We start from the raw sequence: 13228 nt of genomic DNA on the forward strand, positions 1-13228 counted from the left end.
CCCCCATTGTTACCGGGGTCTGCAGCAACCTGATTTGGTTCAACGGGCCAAGTGCATTAGCCATTGACCGGTTTTTTACACCGAGTGAAGACTGATGCCTAGAGTTGCGGACAAAAGACGTGCACATGCAAGAATCGAAATCTCGAGCTAAAACCGAACAAAAAAAGGCCCATATTGAATTAACCAAGAGCTTTACTGCCCAAGTGAGTCAAGATCACCCCAAAATCCGCCAATCGCACCAGATTGCATCAAATTTGTCCAAACCATTTGATTATAATCAAGTTCAGCCGAAGGAAGCGTATAATTTATGCTTTCTGTGAAATTATACGTCGTACCGGCATTGAGCAGCATATCTGCTGCTTCGTCCGACTGGCGCGATTCAACGCTGCTTGGATGCATGCCTCTTTCAAAATCCCTAGAATCTTCGAAATCCGCTCGGATGGGACCTTGTTTCTGAATATGGCTGGCAAGGCTTTCACGAAGTGAGACAATGAGATATGGAGGCTGTAATGCCCTTCCCAGCTGTAATTCTGAATTTTGACGAGCATCCCAAGCCTTCAAGATTGCCTGCCCAAGACCAACATGCAAAGGGCTTCGGAGGTTGTGACTAAGACCTTGGTTATATGGGCTTTGAACGATAGCTTCCCATGCACGTTGGCATAGAATGCCTGTAGTGTAGTGGCGTAGTTCGTTGGCAAGGAAAAGATACCCTGGTAGAGGCAATTCCATATAGCTGTACCAAATAAATCCGCGAAGGCTTTGCGTGTTACGGATTGCGTTGTCTGCTTCTAACAGCTCAATGGCAGCTAAAAAACCAGTATCCCGTTGTCGGATCTCGGTGTCTACGCTGGTGGTACCTCGGCATATGAAGTCGAGAACATGGAGTTTGCACAATGACACGCGAGTCATCATCGATATGAACAGCTGGATGGGAATATTCGCATTGCACTTCTCGAGATAGACTGATTCCATATATGCATAATATCGGTCGAGATGATCGGATTGGCTTTGAGTTGCTCTCTTGCGAGTTGAAGCGGAGGTAGACGAGCCTCCATTCGTCCGGAAATTATCCGGTACTTTGGGATTGGGCCGAATACCATCAGGGGCAGATGCAATCGTGATTTCTATTCGTGTGAGAAAAAAGGTCATTTCGGTGATACCAGTCGAGGGTGATGGAGGCTCCTTGGCATGTGGGTGCAGGTCTATATCGTTCACGTTGAGTGGAAACCGGCAGTCAGTTCCCAAGGAAGAGAGTGCACTAGTGGGTGATCCGGTGATATCAGCAGTTCGCTTGTCAAGGGCGACAATCTGCCACCACAGTCGTCTCCGTTGCTCGGTCTCAAAGGGGGACATATTGAATTGGGCTCCATCTCGATGTAATCCAAGTCGAGTAGCTATGCGGACGGCAATACCGATGCAACAAAAGAGTGAGCGAGGGTCCATGTATGGCCTCAGGCCAATCTGCCATTGTCAATATTAGCGCATGGCTTAGCTTAAGTAAGTGAAAGGAACACAACCCACCAGATACAATACATAACCTTGAAGCATCATAATGTCGTTGGATTTCATAAACCCAGCATCGAGAAGAGCTTGCTCAGTATTCTTGCGGTATCGAGCCATGAGGATAGACTTCTTTTCTCCAAAGGTAGTTTGAACTTCCTCATCGGCCATTGAATTAACCGCCGTGAAGTAAATTCCAAACATTAGGACGCGAAGAGGTTTGGGAATCTTGTCAAGATCTGCGGAAGCTTCAATGACCTGGGGCTGGAGTGTGGGTATGTGGCTGATTTTCAAAAGAGGATTGACGTTGTTAATATAGATCTGCCACAATTGTATGCTCTGGATTGAAGACGGGTATGCAACCTCTTTGCTAGCCTGCGAGCTACCTGCGATAAATGGGAAACCAGTTGTCTCGTCAAACATGGCGTCAAAAGCATGATGAACTGTTGGTCGGTCCGATTCCTCTTCGGAGGAGCCATGTAACATCTCGTTGGTGGCTCGATACTGAATAGCCAGGTTAGTTGTTGCATCCCTTTTAAAATTTCTTTTGCCCATACATCATGATAGTAAGCAAACCATTTAGGATCCCTAAATAGATGTTAGTAGAGTTACAACAAGTCTACCCACGAAGTGATCCTTGCCTTTCCTCGTTTGTCCGGGCGGAGCTCTGGCCCCGCGCATTTTGATTCGGAAATGGTTTCTCGTTATTAGGTGTCTCGGGCTCCCCGTAATCTTCTCCTCCATGTGCAATAGAGCCAAATTCAATTCCATTTTTAGTCATCAACTCTTCATATCGTTTTAATCTTTCCAATAAATCTTTCCCGTGTAATTTCGCTAGATTTCTCTTCCCTCGAGGTTGTTGGGGGATAACCGTACACTCGGCGTTTGCTTTGACACAGTTTCCACATGGCTTTTGTTTATCGCAGCGGACTTTGCGCCTTTGGCACAGGATGCATGAATGACCTCTTGTTATAGCAGACATCTTTTGTCGTGTGGAGATAGTCTGTGTGGTAATTTTCGAATCGCAAACTCGAAATCCACGAAAGCTGTCACGTCTACCCAAAGTCTTGAATCTCCGACATCAAATTTCAATTATCATAGGTTTCAATATTTCCACACCTTTTGTAGAGTCGAGCAAGGACGAGACGACGTTCAAATGAAATATTCGGTCCCGAGATCTCGGTCCCGAAGAACCATGCGCTAAACCGTAAACGGCATAGTTGGTATCTATAATGATCTTCGCATCAACCTGGATATCTGAGAGTAATGATATGGTTAACTTGATCTAATGATGGATCTGAAAGAAAAATTCCAGCAAATTTTATTTCTATAAGCCGTAGAGCCGACGAAAAACGAGCATTCAATGTGAATGCGCCATGATTGAATTTTGAAGACATCAAATGCCTAGGAAAGGTTGAAGCTGTGACACACGGAGTCTAGCGAAGCACTTTACGCTCGACTGCTGATCGAATCTTGAATCTTAATGTTAGAGACCCCAAGTTCGATTCTAGCGCCCTTCTGGGAGAGGGAGGAAGGTTTCTTTTTCTTCCCCCCTATACTGGTTGATTTCTTACATTCTTTCTTTGGAGATATAGATAAATATGTATTTAAAAGCCTACGATCATATATGTATAGCAAAATGTAATGGTGTAGAGGAAAGAATGCAAATGAGATAGTGTATGAAGTTGTCCAAGTTGTTGACGAATTGAGTAGTTCTGATGATAGCACACGAAAGAGATTCTAGTATTTTGGTGCTGAGTTACTAGCAAAGCACTAACACTGATACTAAATATGACGATGAAGTGTAATCTGAGCCCAAATGAATGAAACTCTCTTAATTTGTCTAGTCTATGTATTTGCCCAAAGTATCACAAGCCGAATGGATAAGTTTCACCCTTTCCAAGTGGCGTGATAGGTTGGATGACCTCCAAAGGATTAACAGCCTGTGTTTCATCAAACCAGACATAACCGTCAAACTGCTTTTGAAGAACCGCCTGCGAGTAATGAGAATTACGCTCCGTATCTGGGCGATAAATGACACCTATGAAACGTTGCAGACGTTGTTCAGCGGCGAGAGCAGAGCGGAAAGCGGGATCGATACGATCACGACGCAGATCAAGCACAAATCTCGGTACCCCGGTATCATGAGCTACTATCTCCCAACTATCAGCTCGAGAGGGACGAACAGGCATAACCTCCATATCATCGTCCCACTCATGAGCTGCCGCAACAGTGCCGGTGTGAGTGCCGCAGCCGAGGATAGTTACGTTCTCGCTCCCCAGTTGCTCACGACATAGCTGGCCAATGTTAAGCTCATTGCGTCGAGAGCCCATGCTGGTAAACCGGGCATCCCCAACGTGGGAGTTGTGTGCCCAGACAATAGCTTTCTGTCCCTCGTTGAACCGCAATAGGCGTTCCAAGGTTTCAAACATGTGGATGTCGCGCAGATTCCACGAACTCACTGAGCTGTAGTACATGGTCTTGTAGTACTTCTCGGCATCACGAACGAGATGAGCATTTTGCTCGCCACTGTGGTACTCATCGGCATCTCGCAAGCCACTTTGCGCGTATTCCAGCCGCTTCTCTAAAAGATCCCGCAGCATCTTCACCACTCGTCCTTCACAATCTTCCATCCCACGCAGGGATGCCAAGCCATAGGATGCAGGCTCCTCGATCCAGGGTTCGAGACACCCATACCGCAGCCGCGCTTGCTTGCTTGCCTTTGGATCCATACGGTCCAGGTAGTCAATCACGGCGTCGATCGAGGCGCCCATGCTATATAAGTCCAATCCGTAAAACCCGGCTCTTTTTTCCGGTGGCATTCTATGGTTTCGATCCCGCATCCATTCGACCAGTCGCTGCATTTCGACGTTTCTCCACATCCAGGTCGGAAATCGGTTGAACGGCTCATATCCCTTGGCAGTACCTCCTATTTGTGCTTTGGGACCTGGACGCAGACGTACGTATCGATCGATAACCTTTGCATCGGGCCAGTCCGCCTCGACGGCGACCATGGTGTAACCATGTCGTTCAATCAGTCGCTTTGTGATCTCTGCTCGAGCAGAATAAAACTCGGATGTGCCATGACTGCCATCACCTAGAAGGATGACTTGCTTCTCAGCGAATGTATCAAAATGGGATGCAAAACTTTTGTCGTGGATCTCAGGGAGCGGCTCAATTGCTGAATTGAATAAATCTTGAAGTTCAGACATTTTTCTAGATGATCGTAAACACGACATCAAGCGCATGGATGTATGGGCTGGAGTTGACACACTTCGACATTCCACAGATTAAAGATATGCCAGCAGAGGAAGCAAAAACTGGCCAGAGCATTTTAATTATGCGAATATTAGCCAAGGTTGGCTCACAGTGTTCTCACATGCGGGCAACTTCCCAGCGAATTGTTTCCATCCGGACAAGCACACAATCACTATGACCTCACCCGAAGGCAAACCAATATGCCCGAAATGATGGCAATAAATGATCAAAAGATCACTTCAATGACTGATGCGGTCGCCGATTTCACCTTTACTAATCTGCCCTCATAAACGGATATTCATTCAGCCAAGCTGTCCATATGCCCAACTAAGTTGCAGCTCGCAAACGTTCAAAATGGCACTCCCAACCAGCAGCCCATCACCACGTCTGGATCGTTTCGAGCAAGCCATGAATTCACTTTATGGCAGCTTGGTCAGCATAGAGAACCCAGCAGAGTGGACACCACCCCCGAAATCAGGCGGGCACCGCGGAAGATACCTATGGACGGATGCATTTGGGGTCGTCAACTTCCTGACTATGCACCATGAGTATAATATATGTGGAATCGATAAAAACATCGACAACCGCTACCTCGTACTGGCAGACCGTTTGGTTCAAACTGTCCATGACGTATTGGGGAGGACCCGAGACGGCCGCTCGCGACTGCCAGGAGCAACGGACGCGAACCCACTCGGTGGCGGGTTGAGAATTGGCAAATTAGAGGATCGGGGATCAGATGGCGATGGGCAGTATCACCATTACCTGACAGTGTGGATGTTTGCATTGAATCGGATGACAAGGGCATCTGGTGAAATGAAGTACAACCGGCAGGCGATACAGCTGGCGAAAGCGGTTCACCCAAAGTTCTTCATCGATCGGGCCGCAGCCGAGCCAAGAATGATCTGGAAGATGAATATGGATCTTACAGCCCCAATGGTGAGATCCGAGGGCAATCTCGACCCAATTGATGGGTACGTCGTTTTTAGACTCCTGCAAGCTTCGTCCATGGAGGCAGGAGATGGCGAAGTCCTGGCGCAGGAAATCGGTGACTACAGGCGCGCCATGAATCGGAAGGGGGAGCACTTTGTCTCAAGCGATCCGTTGGATTTGGGTATGACATTGTGGACGGCACATTGGTTTTCAGAACAGGAGTACTGGGCCACCAATCTGGCCGAAAAATGCTTCGAACAAATATGTTAAGTGCCCTCATTTCAGTGTTTCAAGCAGGGAATCATGCTGATTAGGACTGGTGCCAGACAACCTTTTCGAGATAAACCGGTATTTGGAGCGCAATATTAAATTCCGATTGGCCTTTCGCGAATTCGGTACGAGCATGGGCATACAATGCCAGTCTGAGGCAAACACAGAAAAAGACCGTTCCGTCAATCTCAAATGTTACTCTGATGCCATCGTCGCTGCTTGGGATCCATACATGGAGCTGTCGATATCCGACGGTCTAACGCCGGAAGACCTGAGGCCTATTACACGAGTGATGTATGCTTCGGCGTTGATACCAGGGGGTAAGTGATACAGTCCGATCCCGCCCCGAAATCTGTCGTTGACCATTCTCAACTCCAGCATTTCGAGCTGGGTATCTAGCGAAGGAGCCCGCAACAGCACCGGAAAAACATAAGTAGTTATCTGGGGCAGTAAGCATCAATACTGCGCTTCAGATGTTGCACGGAGAATATTGTAAATTCATGAATGGTACCAAAAACTGAACACCCCGTTGGAGCTTTCTGCTTCTATTTTAAAAACAAAGGACTCTATTATTATAATTCGTTATGTTCACAGGTAACGATGACTAGTGGAATAATACAGCCCTGGATTCTATACCCCGGGAAGTCCGACAACATCCCTCAAGGCATCCATGCGTCTTGGGAGGATGTAAACGGTGCACACGGCACTCAGAGCTATGAGTAGTCCAGACCACTATAAAGTATAAAGTAAGCATGAAAACCATAAAATGATGTAAATCTTGAAAGGATGCACGAACCTTCTCCAACCAAGTGTGGAACCAAATTGCGGTCATGAAGAGCATCCACCAGCCCAAGCCGACAACACCCCAAACGAGTCGCAAAGTCCAAGTCTTTGCAAATCCGCCCGTTTCAAATGATTCGGCTAACGAGCTGCTATCCGCATCACTAGCCTTGCGCTCGCGCCCCACATCCACAGTTGTGCTAAAGCGAGACAGATATGCAGGCGCGCTAGCTCCGACAGCCTCGAATGCTAGAAGCCCCGTAGCCAGAACCAACATCAAGACATGGCCACTGATATCATGTCCACCCCTCCAAGCCCCGCCGGCAGCTTTGCATGTCGCGGCCGCGAACAATGTTTCCAGGTCGGCGGGGTTGCCACCCTTAACTCCCATTTCCCTAGCTTCCTCGAGAACGCGCTCGCACTTTCCGCCTGTGGCTACGAATCCACGATCAATAATCGCTGGTCCAAAGAACCACTGCGTGAAGAGGTACCATATTGTCGTGATGAGTGCGTAGCGTAGAACGGCTTGGAGGGTACGTCGGAACCGGGTCTCTTGCTGCGACGAGGATGATGGACGAGATGAAGAGTAGATAGGCGAAGAGAGGAGAATCGAGACGAAGGCGGCTGTTGTCCAAAGCCACCCGATTTTCACAAAGTAGACGTTGAAGACATTATTTTTGCGAGCGAAATAATTGACAGGGTCCTCGGACATGTGCAGGTCTGAGGCGAGAGATGGGGCCAAGGGGCTTGTGGGGTGTAGGGAAGAATCTCGTGAAGGTCTTGCTGTCGGTGATATTATGGAAAATAGGGACCCAAGTAATAATGTCGCTGGGTATACAAGCAGTGCGGCGGAGGGAAGCAATGCCGGTCGCGATGTGGCTGCGGCCATGGTCGCGAGACAATAATTATTGAATCAAGGAATATGCGATATAAGAGAGAAAATCCACAAAGACATTCAGTTGTAGCGACCGAGTATGCTTGTCTCAATTGTCAAAAGAAGAAAATAACTTGGAAGTTGAAGATAGCCAGGACAAGATGACATCAGGCTTTGCCGAGGATGCTGCAAGGAAGCCTCAGGCAGAAGTCACCAGCTTTTCTAAGGCCAATGTCTTCTTTCAACATAGTTACATTAAAACAGAAAAACGGACTGAACAGGCCTTTCGTTGGGTTTTTGGTTAATTTCATATTAATTTTGATCTTTATGACGGACCTTCGACAGTTTCGTCAATTGGTCGCACTCTTGCCAGTCCAGGGGGGCTTCAGAGCGAGGAATAGCGAGAATAGCTTGAAGGGTGGATGACAGCTCAACATTGGTAGTATGGTCTTGAGCTCAGAAACGCATTACTAAAACGTTTGGTATTGTCAATTCCTTGAGTGCTATAGAATAAAGAAGGCCAATGAAGGTTATTTCAGGAAATTTGAAAGGGTGAAAAAGATTAGTGCCTCTCGCGCTGAACCCTTGCAAACATCACCCAGATATATACATCTGTGACTCGAGGGAAATTGGAAAGTACTACCTAGGTACAACCACTAAAATTCATTGGACCCATTGTTCCCTAACAGCTTCTTATTCACATAAGCGAAAGTATCAAACACCGACAGAGTCCTTGACTGTGACATTGATAACCTGCGTGCTTGTATCGCTTATTTCTTCATTGTCTTCATCTCTTTTCTTGAATTCAGTCACTTGCCATACACTCCAAGTGGTTGTTGGAATAGCGGCCCAGAAAAGCACCGAAGCCACCAATATGTTCTTCAACAGTGAGACACTTTTTGAGGCTCCAAGTGCATAAGATATAGTGCTTGCGAATGACTCGCCTGATCGCAAAACAGCAGTAGAGAACGTCAGGTTCTCGATCTTGTCATCGAAGCAACCAAGGATCCAGTATCCCCACACAGCAAATGCGTTATAAGGTACGAAGAAGACACAATAAACAGCGACCGCACGTGCAAAACCTGGCGTTTCGATATCGAAAATTGGACTTATCTTTTCATACTCAGCTTCCAAGACCAGGTTATAGATATAAGTGATTGTATATGTGATGACCAGGATAATCCATCCTACCCGAGCCCGGGTAGACCGACTCAAACGATCGTAGTCCAAGAACCAGCCGAAGATTATATTCACGCCAAGTCCCACTAAGGTGATGATGAACGCAGCTAGTGCTCGAGCTCGTACCGTGAAATATTCCGTGAGGTAGTTGCCTTCGTATGTTTGTGCCCATTGACTGGTCAAGAAGATGGGAACCAACGCCGCAATTTCAGGTCGTTTCATGACCCGCCAGAATCTGCGGAAACCCTCGGCGAATGTTGTTCTCTCTGGGCGCGCTGGCTTGGTTCCATCTTTTCGGATTAATTTGTCAATAGGGGAGATCAAGAGTGCAAGCGGCAAGCCAAGACATTGCAACGCGATCAGAATCAGATAAGTTTCAGAACTAATGGACCCTTGTTGGTCATTCCCGAGGTTCAAAGCCAACTCAATTGAGGATGCGATGATTGTGCCAATCTTATTCAGACCGAACCAAATAGCCACTGGGAACATGTCTTAGAACGAGAAAAATGTTCATGGTAGTAATCCACTTACGGTACGCGCCCTTCTTGTTCTCCTCCGGGTATCCAACTCCAATGGCTGCTTCTGAGACCCAAAGTGCTGCGGCCTTTTAGTCATCAGCTTAAATGCAATCAAACAGGCGAGGATAATCAACGAACCGAGATACCACAAGTTGTCGCGCCAAATAACATAAACCATTGTGTTCCATAGACGCTGTTGGTGTACAATGAAGCCGAGTAAGGGGCATATCCTATTGTCCCAATGACAAGAACCCACTTCAGACTCCATCGATTACCAATAACAGCAAATACGGGGCTCAGTACAATCATAATTGCAAAAGTTATTACGTTTGCTGCATTGACGAAGAAAGGTGTAGCCAGGCCGCCGGCCCCGAGACCTGGACAGTATTAGTATTTAAGCTTCAACCCTTAAAAGACACGCACCAGCGAGAGCGCTCCATATTCCGGGCTGAGTGAAGCTCACTAGACCAATGATGATGGCATTGAAAAGGGTGCTTCGATAAAAGGTGTAAAGCGTGTTTTTGACGGGAACAATACCCGATTGGGTGATACTAGCCATTGAACAATGTTGTATTGATCATTTGTATTTTGATTATATAGTACTTGTTGGAATATCTAGGTTTTATACCTCGCATGCTTATCGCTAGTGCCTTGCAGGTCGACATGCGGGGTGTTGATGACGAAAAGCCAAGATCCATGTCGTGACAACGGTCCAGCAAACGACATCTTTTGCAGCAATATGATATTGCACGTAGCGTTTTGTATATCTCGTTAGGGTTTAGCCGATGTTTTGACAGCTATCTCGGGCGAGAAGATGTTATTATATCGCGCCATTATGTCTTATATGACCGAATTACTTCAGGACACTTCTCAATCTGGCATGTTATCTAGGTGGCCCGAGGACTTTTCGACTCCTATGTACGGCAGATGTTCCCATATAGTATAGTTCGCCGAAGAAGGAGTCTTGAAATAGTACCCGCAAGATGCGTTGCTTGACAAACTATACTGAGAGTGAATTGAGAACAAGGTGTTAACAGAATCATCTGCTAATTCATGACACTACATAAGGTGCATTGGACCGATCAAAAAAGCAAACCTTGGAACTCGCTGGTCTTATGAATTTTATAGTGATGTCCACAGCTTTCTACCACACCAATATCATTAAAGCAAACGAAAAACTAGATAAACCTTACCGCTGCACAAGAGCTCAGCTTTTGCGTTCAACCTTGGAATTTGACTCAGGTAGCTCCACTCTGTCATCTCTCAACAACTCCACGCATATATAACTGCTTTGTAATCCAGAGTGGCCAGCTGTTGGAGATTTAAATAACCATGACATAGGTTTTAAAGCTATCAGCGGGTTTAATGCGAGGCTGGAACTGTCTTGCACAGGGTTGAGAGTAAAAGTGCAAATGACGACACATATATTCATATATTCATATCTCCACATCTAACAAGTATTGAATAGAGGCATCCCTCCAATAAAGATCCATACAAACTGGAATTAACACAGAAAGACTAGGCAGTCTCAGTGTGAGAGACAACAACGCCTCCATCCTTCTTCTCATCGCTATATATCCGCTCCTGCTCACGATCATACTCCTCAGCGAACTTTCTTCCGTAAAGACCAATCTTGTACCAGGGAAGGTCGAACATCTTATCGATAGTCTCGAGACTGCGACCGGCGGCCTCGGGCACAAAGAGCCAAACCCAGATACCACCGAGAACGGAAACGACACCAAAGAAGTAAAAGGTTCCATGAGGGCCAAGGCCACCCTCAAGCAGCATCTCAGGCAGGGCGCGGTTGACGGCATACTGGCAAATAAAGTGCATGGCCATGGTGATGGATGAACAGATACCACGAATTCGGAGAGGGAACAGCTCCGAGGACAACAGATATTGTCCGCTGTTCCAGCCCAAGGCCCAGCCGACACCGGAAATATAGATAAAGGCAATAGCGGCGGTGGATGCACGGCCTTGCCCTGCATCTGGCTTAAAGCCGGGATTCTCGGCAATGGGTACCAGGTTGAGGAAGACGGCAATGTAGAACATCGCAATACTTTGGAGAACAATTCCAATCACGAGAGAGCGTTTACGACCAGCCATATCGACCAAGAAGAGAGCGCAGATGATGGCAGCCACGAACTTGACGACACCGAAGACGACGGTCGAGAATAGAGACTGCTCTTGGCCAGTGATGCCGACGAGTGTAAACAGATCCGGGGCGTACACGGTAATAGCGGAGCCACCAGACCAGCAGGCCATATTTTGAGCGAGATTGGTGAGGAATAGACGATAAGCATTGCGTTTGATGCCAAGAATTTCTTTGAAGAGGCCCTTCCAGCCCATGCCGCGCGTGGCCTCCATCTCTTCCTGGAAGGCGAAGTCCATTTCGGTGATTTCTTCGAGGACGTACGGGTGGGTGGCGGGTAGGCCACGGAGCTTACATAGAACTTGGAGGGCCTTCTCGCGTTTGCCTTGCTTGATGTAAAACCGGGGGGACTCCAGCTGGAAGAAGGTGAGAATAAAGATAATGCCGGCAAACATGAGGTGCAGCGAGGTGGGAACAGCCTATATGAGAGAAGCTATTAGTTAAGCCAGAGAGTTTGAACTAGCTCAAACTTACCCAGCGGTTGAAGGAATCCGCCATGTGTATTTGAGTACCCCAGTTGGCGAAGTAGGCAATCATGATACCGCTGGACTTGAGATTAGCATATTAGGACGAGAGAGAACAAGTAGGAAGATAAGGTATGGACTCACAGGTAGACAGCACCAGTAAACATACAAGTGCATAGGCCACGAATTGGAGCGGGAGAAATTTCAGAAAGGTAGATGGGACCGACAACACAAGTCTGTCCAATACCAAGACCAGCAATGAAGCGACCCGCGTAAACGGCACCCATACTACCGTTGTTTCCAATAAAGATGGCGATACCAAGAATCCATAGACAGCAGAGTTGACGAGTAGCCCAAACACGACCGATACGATCACAGACGACGAAAGCACTGTTATTGTTTCATGATTAGCAAATACTCACAAGCCTCCAAGCGAGGACAAGATGTGTCAATGGTAAGACTCACAACAGAGCACCGGCAACACTGCCGAGTTGAACCATGGAGGAGATAGTACCCTTGACACTAGCGAGCTCAGTCTTCCCAAGGTCGTCAATACCGAGAGATTGCTTGAAAGCGTGGGAATTGAATACACCTGTGATAAGACCCTCATCTACACCACGGGCGGCTCCCATGAGACCGAATGCAAAGACAGCGAACCATAGCTTGAAGTTGAGTGTCTCCTTGGGCAAACCACCCGTGTTGAACTTGAATACGTTAATGGCAGCACCACCCGCCATGATAAATGTTGTTATATATCGATTTTTTCTTTTTCTTTTAGGTGGCGGGGAACGACGTGAATTGAGGTCTGTGGCTTTATAACAATAAATGCGACAGCGCCACGGGGCTCAGTCGAGATAACAAGTTTGATTGATGATGACGAGCTCAGTAGGAGTATTTGAAGCTGGCAGTCGGAGAAGTAGAAATACTGTGAGGGGAGAGAATATGTGCAGTGAGAGGACATGGACGATCTCTTATAAATCCTGCCAAGGAGGCTCATCCGGGGCCCATGGGTAAGAGACGCAAGGTTCATTGACCGAGTACTGTCGGGTCGAATGCATCAGGCCAAGGCTCGGCGCATGCAAACCTTACTCTTGAACATGAAATTGACGCATGTTATTCCTTAATTCTCCGATTCTCAAACAAGGGCAGGTGAGCCTAGAGCTCTACGAGGTTCCCACCAGTAGAGCTCTGAGGTGGAGTATCCCAATGCCAATTTAAAGCGACAGTATTTGATCCATACTAGCATCCTGCAGAGCCTGCCATTATAGATGACGATGAAAAGGTTTCTTTAAATTCCAAGTTA

The 13228-nt window shown here is 47.2% G+C and overlaps 6 protein-coding genes across 6 annotated transcripts; 1 reads left to right on the forward strand and 5 right to left on the reverse strand.

The window, feature by feature from the left end:
* Window positions 1-192: 192 nt before the first annotated feature.
* Window positions 193-1986, reverse strand: N7529_011563 (fungal specific transcription factor domain-containing protein; the record flags this gene model as incomplete). The annotated part of the gene is made up of 2 exons (XM_057247089.1): window positions 193-1461; window positions 1522-1986. The coding sequence occupies 2 exons, from the start codon at window positions 1984-1986 to the stop codon at window positions 193-195; spliced, it is 1734 nt and encodes a 577-aa protein (XP_057092438.1).
* A 1382-nt stretch (window positions 1987-3368) lies between these two features.
* N7529_011564 (putative erythromycin esterase) lies at window positions 3369-4712 on the reverse strand (the record flags this gene model as incomplete). The annotated part of the gene is made up of 1 exon (XM_057247090.1): window positions 3369-4712. The coding sequence occupies one exon, from the start codon at window positions 4710-4712 to the stop codon at window positions 3369-3371; it is 1344 nt and encodes a 447-aa protein (XP_057092439.1).
* A 400-nt stretch (window positions 4713-5112) lies between these two features.
* Window positions 5113-6395, forward strand: N7529_011565 (uncharacterized protein; the record flags this gene model as incomplete). The annotated part of the gene is made up of 3 exons (XM_057247091.1): window positions 5113-5953; window positions 6015-6278; window positions 6337-6395. The coding sequence occupies 3 exons, from the start codon at window positions 5113-5115 to the stop codon at window positions 6393-6395; spliced, it is 1164 nt and encodes a 387-aa protein (XP_057092440.1).
* A 193-nt stretch (window positions 6396-6588) lies between these two features.
* Window positions 6589-7627, reverse strand: N7529_011566 (putative inositol phospholipid biosynthesis protein Scs3; the record flags this gene model as incomplete). Its single annotated transcript, XM_057247092.1, has 2 exons — window positions 6589-6690; window positions 6755-7627. The coding sequence occupies 2 exons, from the start codon at window positions 7625-7627 to the stop codon at window positions 6589-6591; spliced, it is 975 nt and encodes a 324-aa protein (XP_057092441.1).
* Window positions 7628-8326: 699 nt separating this feature from the next.
* N7529_011567 (uncharacterized protein) lies at window positions 8327-9868 on the reverse strand (the record flags this gene model as incomplete). The annotated part of the gene is made up of 4 exons (XM_057247093.1): window positions 8327-9270; window positions 9323-9395; window positions 9448-9686; window positions 9733-9868. The coding sequence occupies 4 exons, from the start codon at window positions 9866-9868 to the stop codon at window positions 8327-8329; spliced, it is 1392 nt and encodes a 463-aa protein (XP_057092442.1).
* Window positions 9869-10827: 959 nt separating this feature from the next.
* Window positions 10828-12662, reverse strand: N7529_011568 (uncharacterized protein; the record flags this gene model as incomplete). Its single annotated transcript, XM_057247094.1, has 4 exons — window positions 10828-11880; window positions 11936-12005; window positions 12070-12315; window positions 12391-12662. 4 exons carry the CDS (start codon window positions 12660-12662, stop codon window positions 10828-10830), a joined length of 1641 nt encoding a protein of 546 aa, XP_057092443.1.
* Between the last annotated feature and the right edge of the window lie 566 nt (window positions 12663-13228).

Source organism: Penicillium soppii, assembly GCF_028829465.1.
Source record: "Penicillium soppii strain IBT 18220 chromosome Unknown utg000010l, whole genome shotgun sequence".
In the NCBI taxonomy this organism is placed as follows: Eukaryota; Fungi; Ascomycota; class Eurotiomycetes; order Eurotiales; family Aspergillaceae; genus Penicillium; species Penicillium soppii.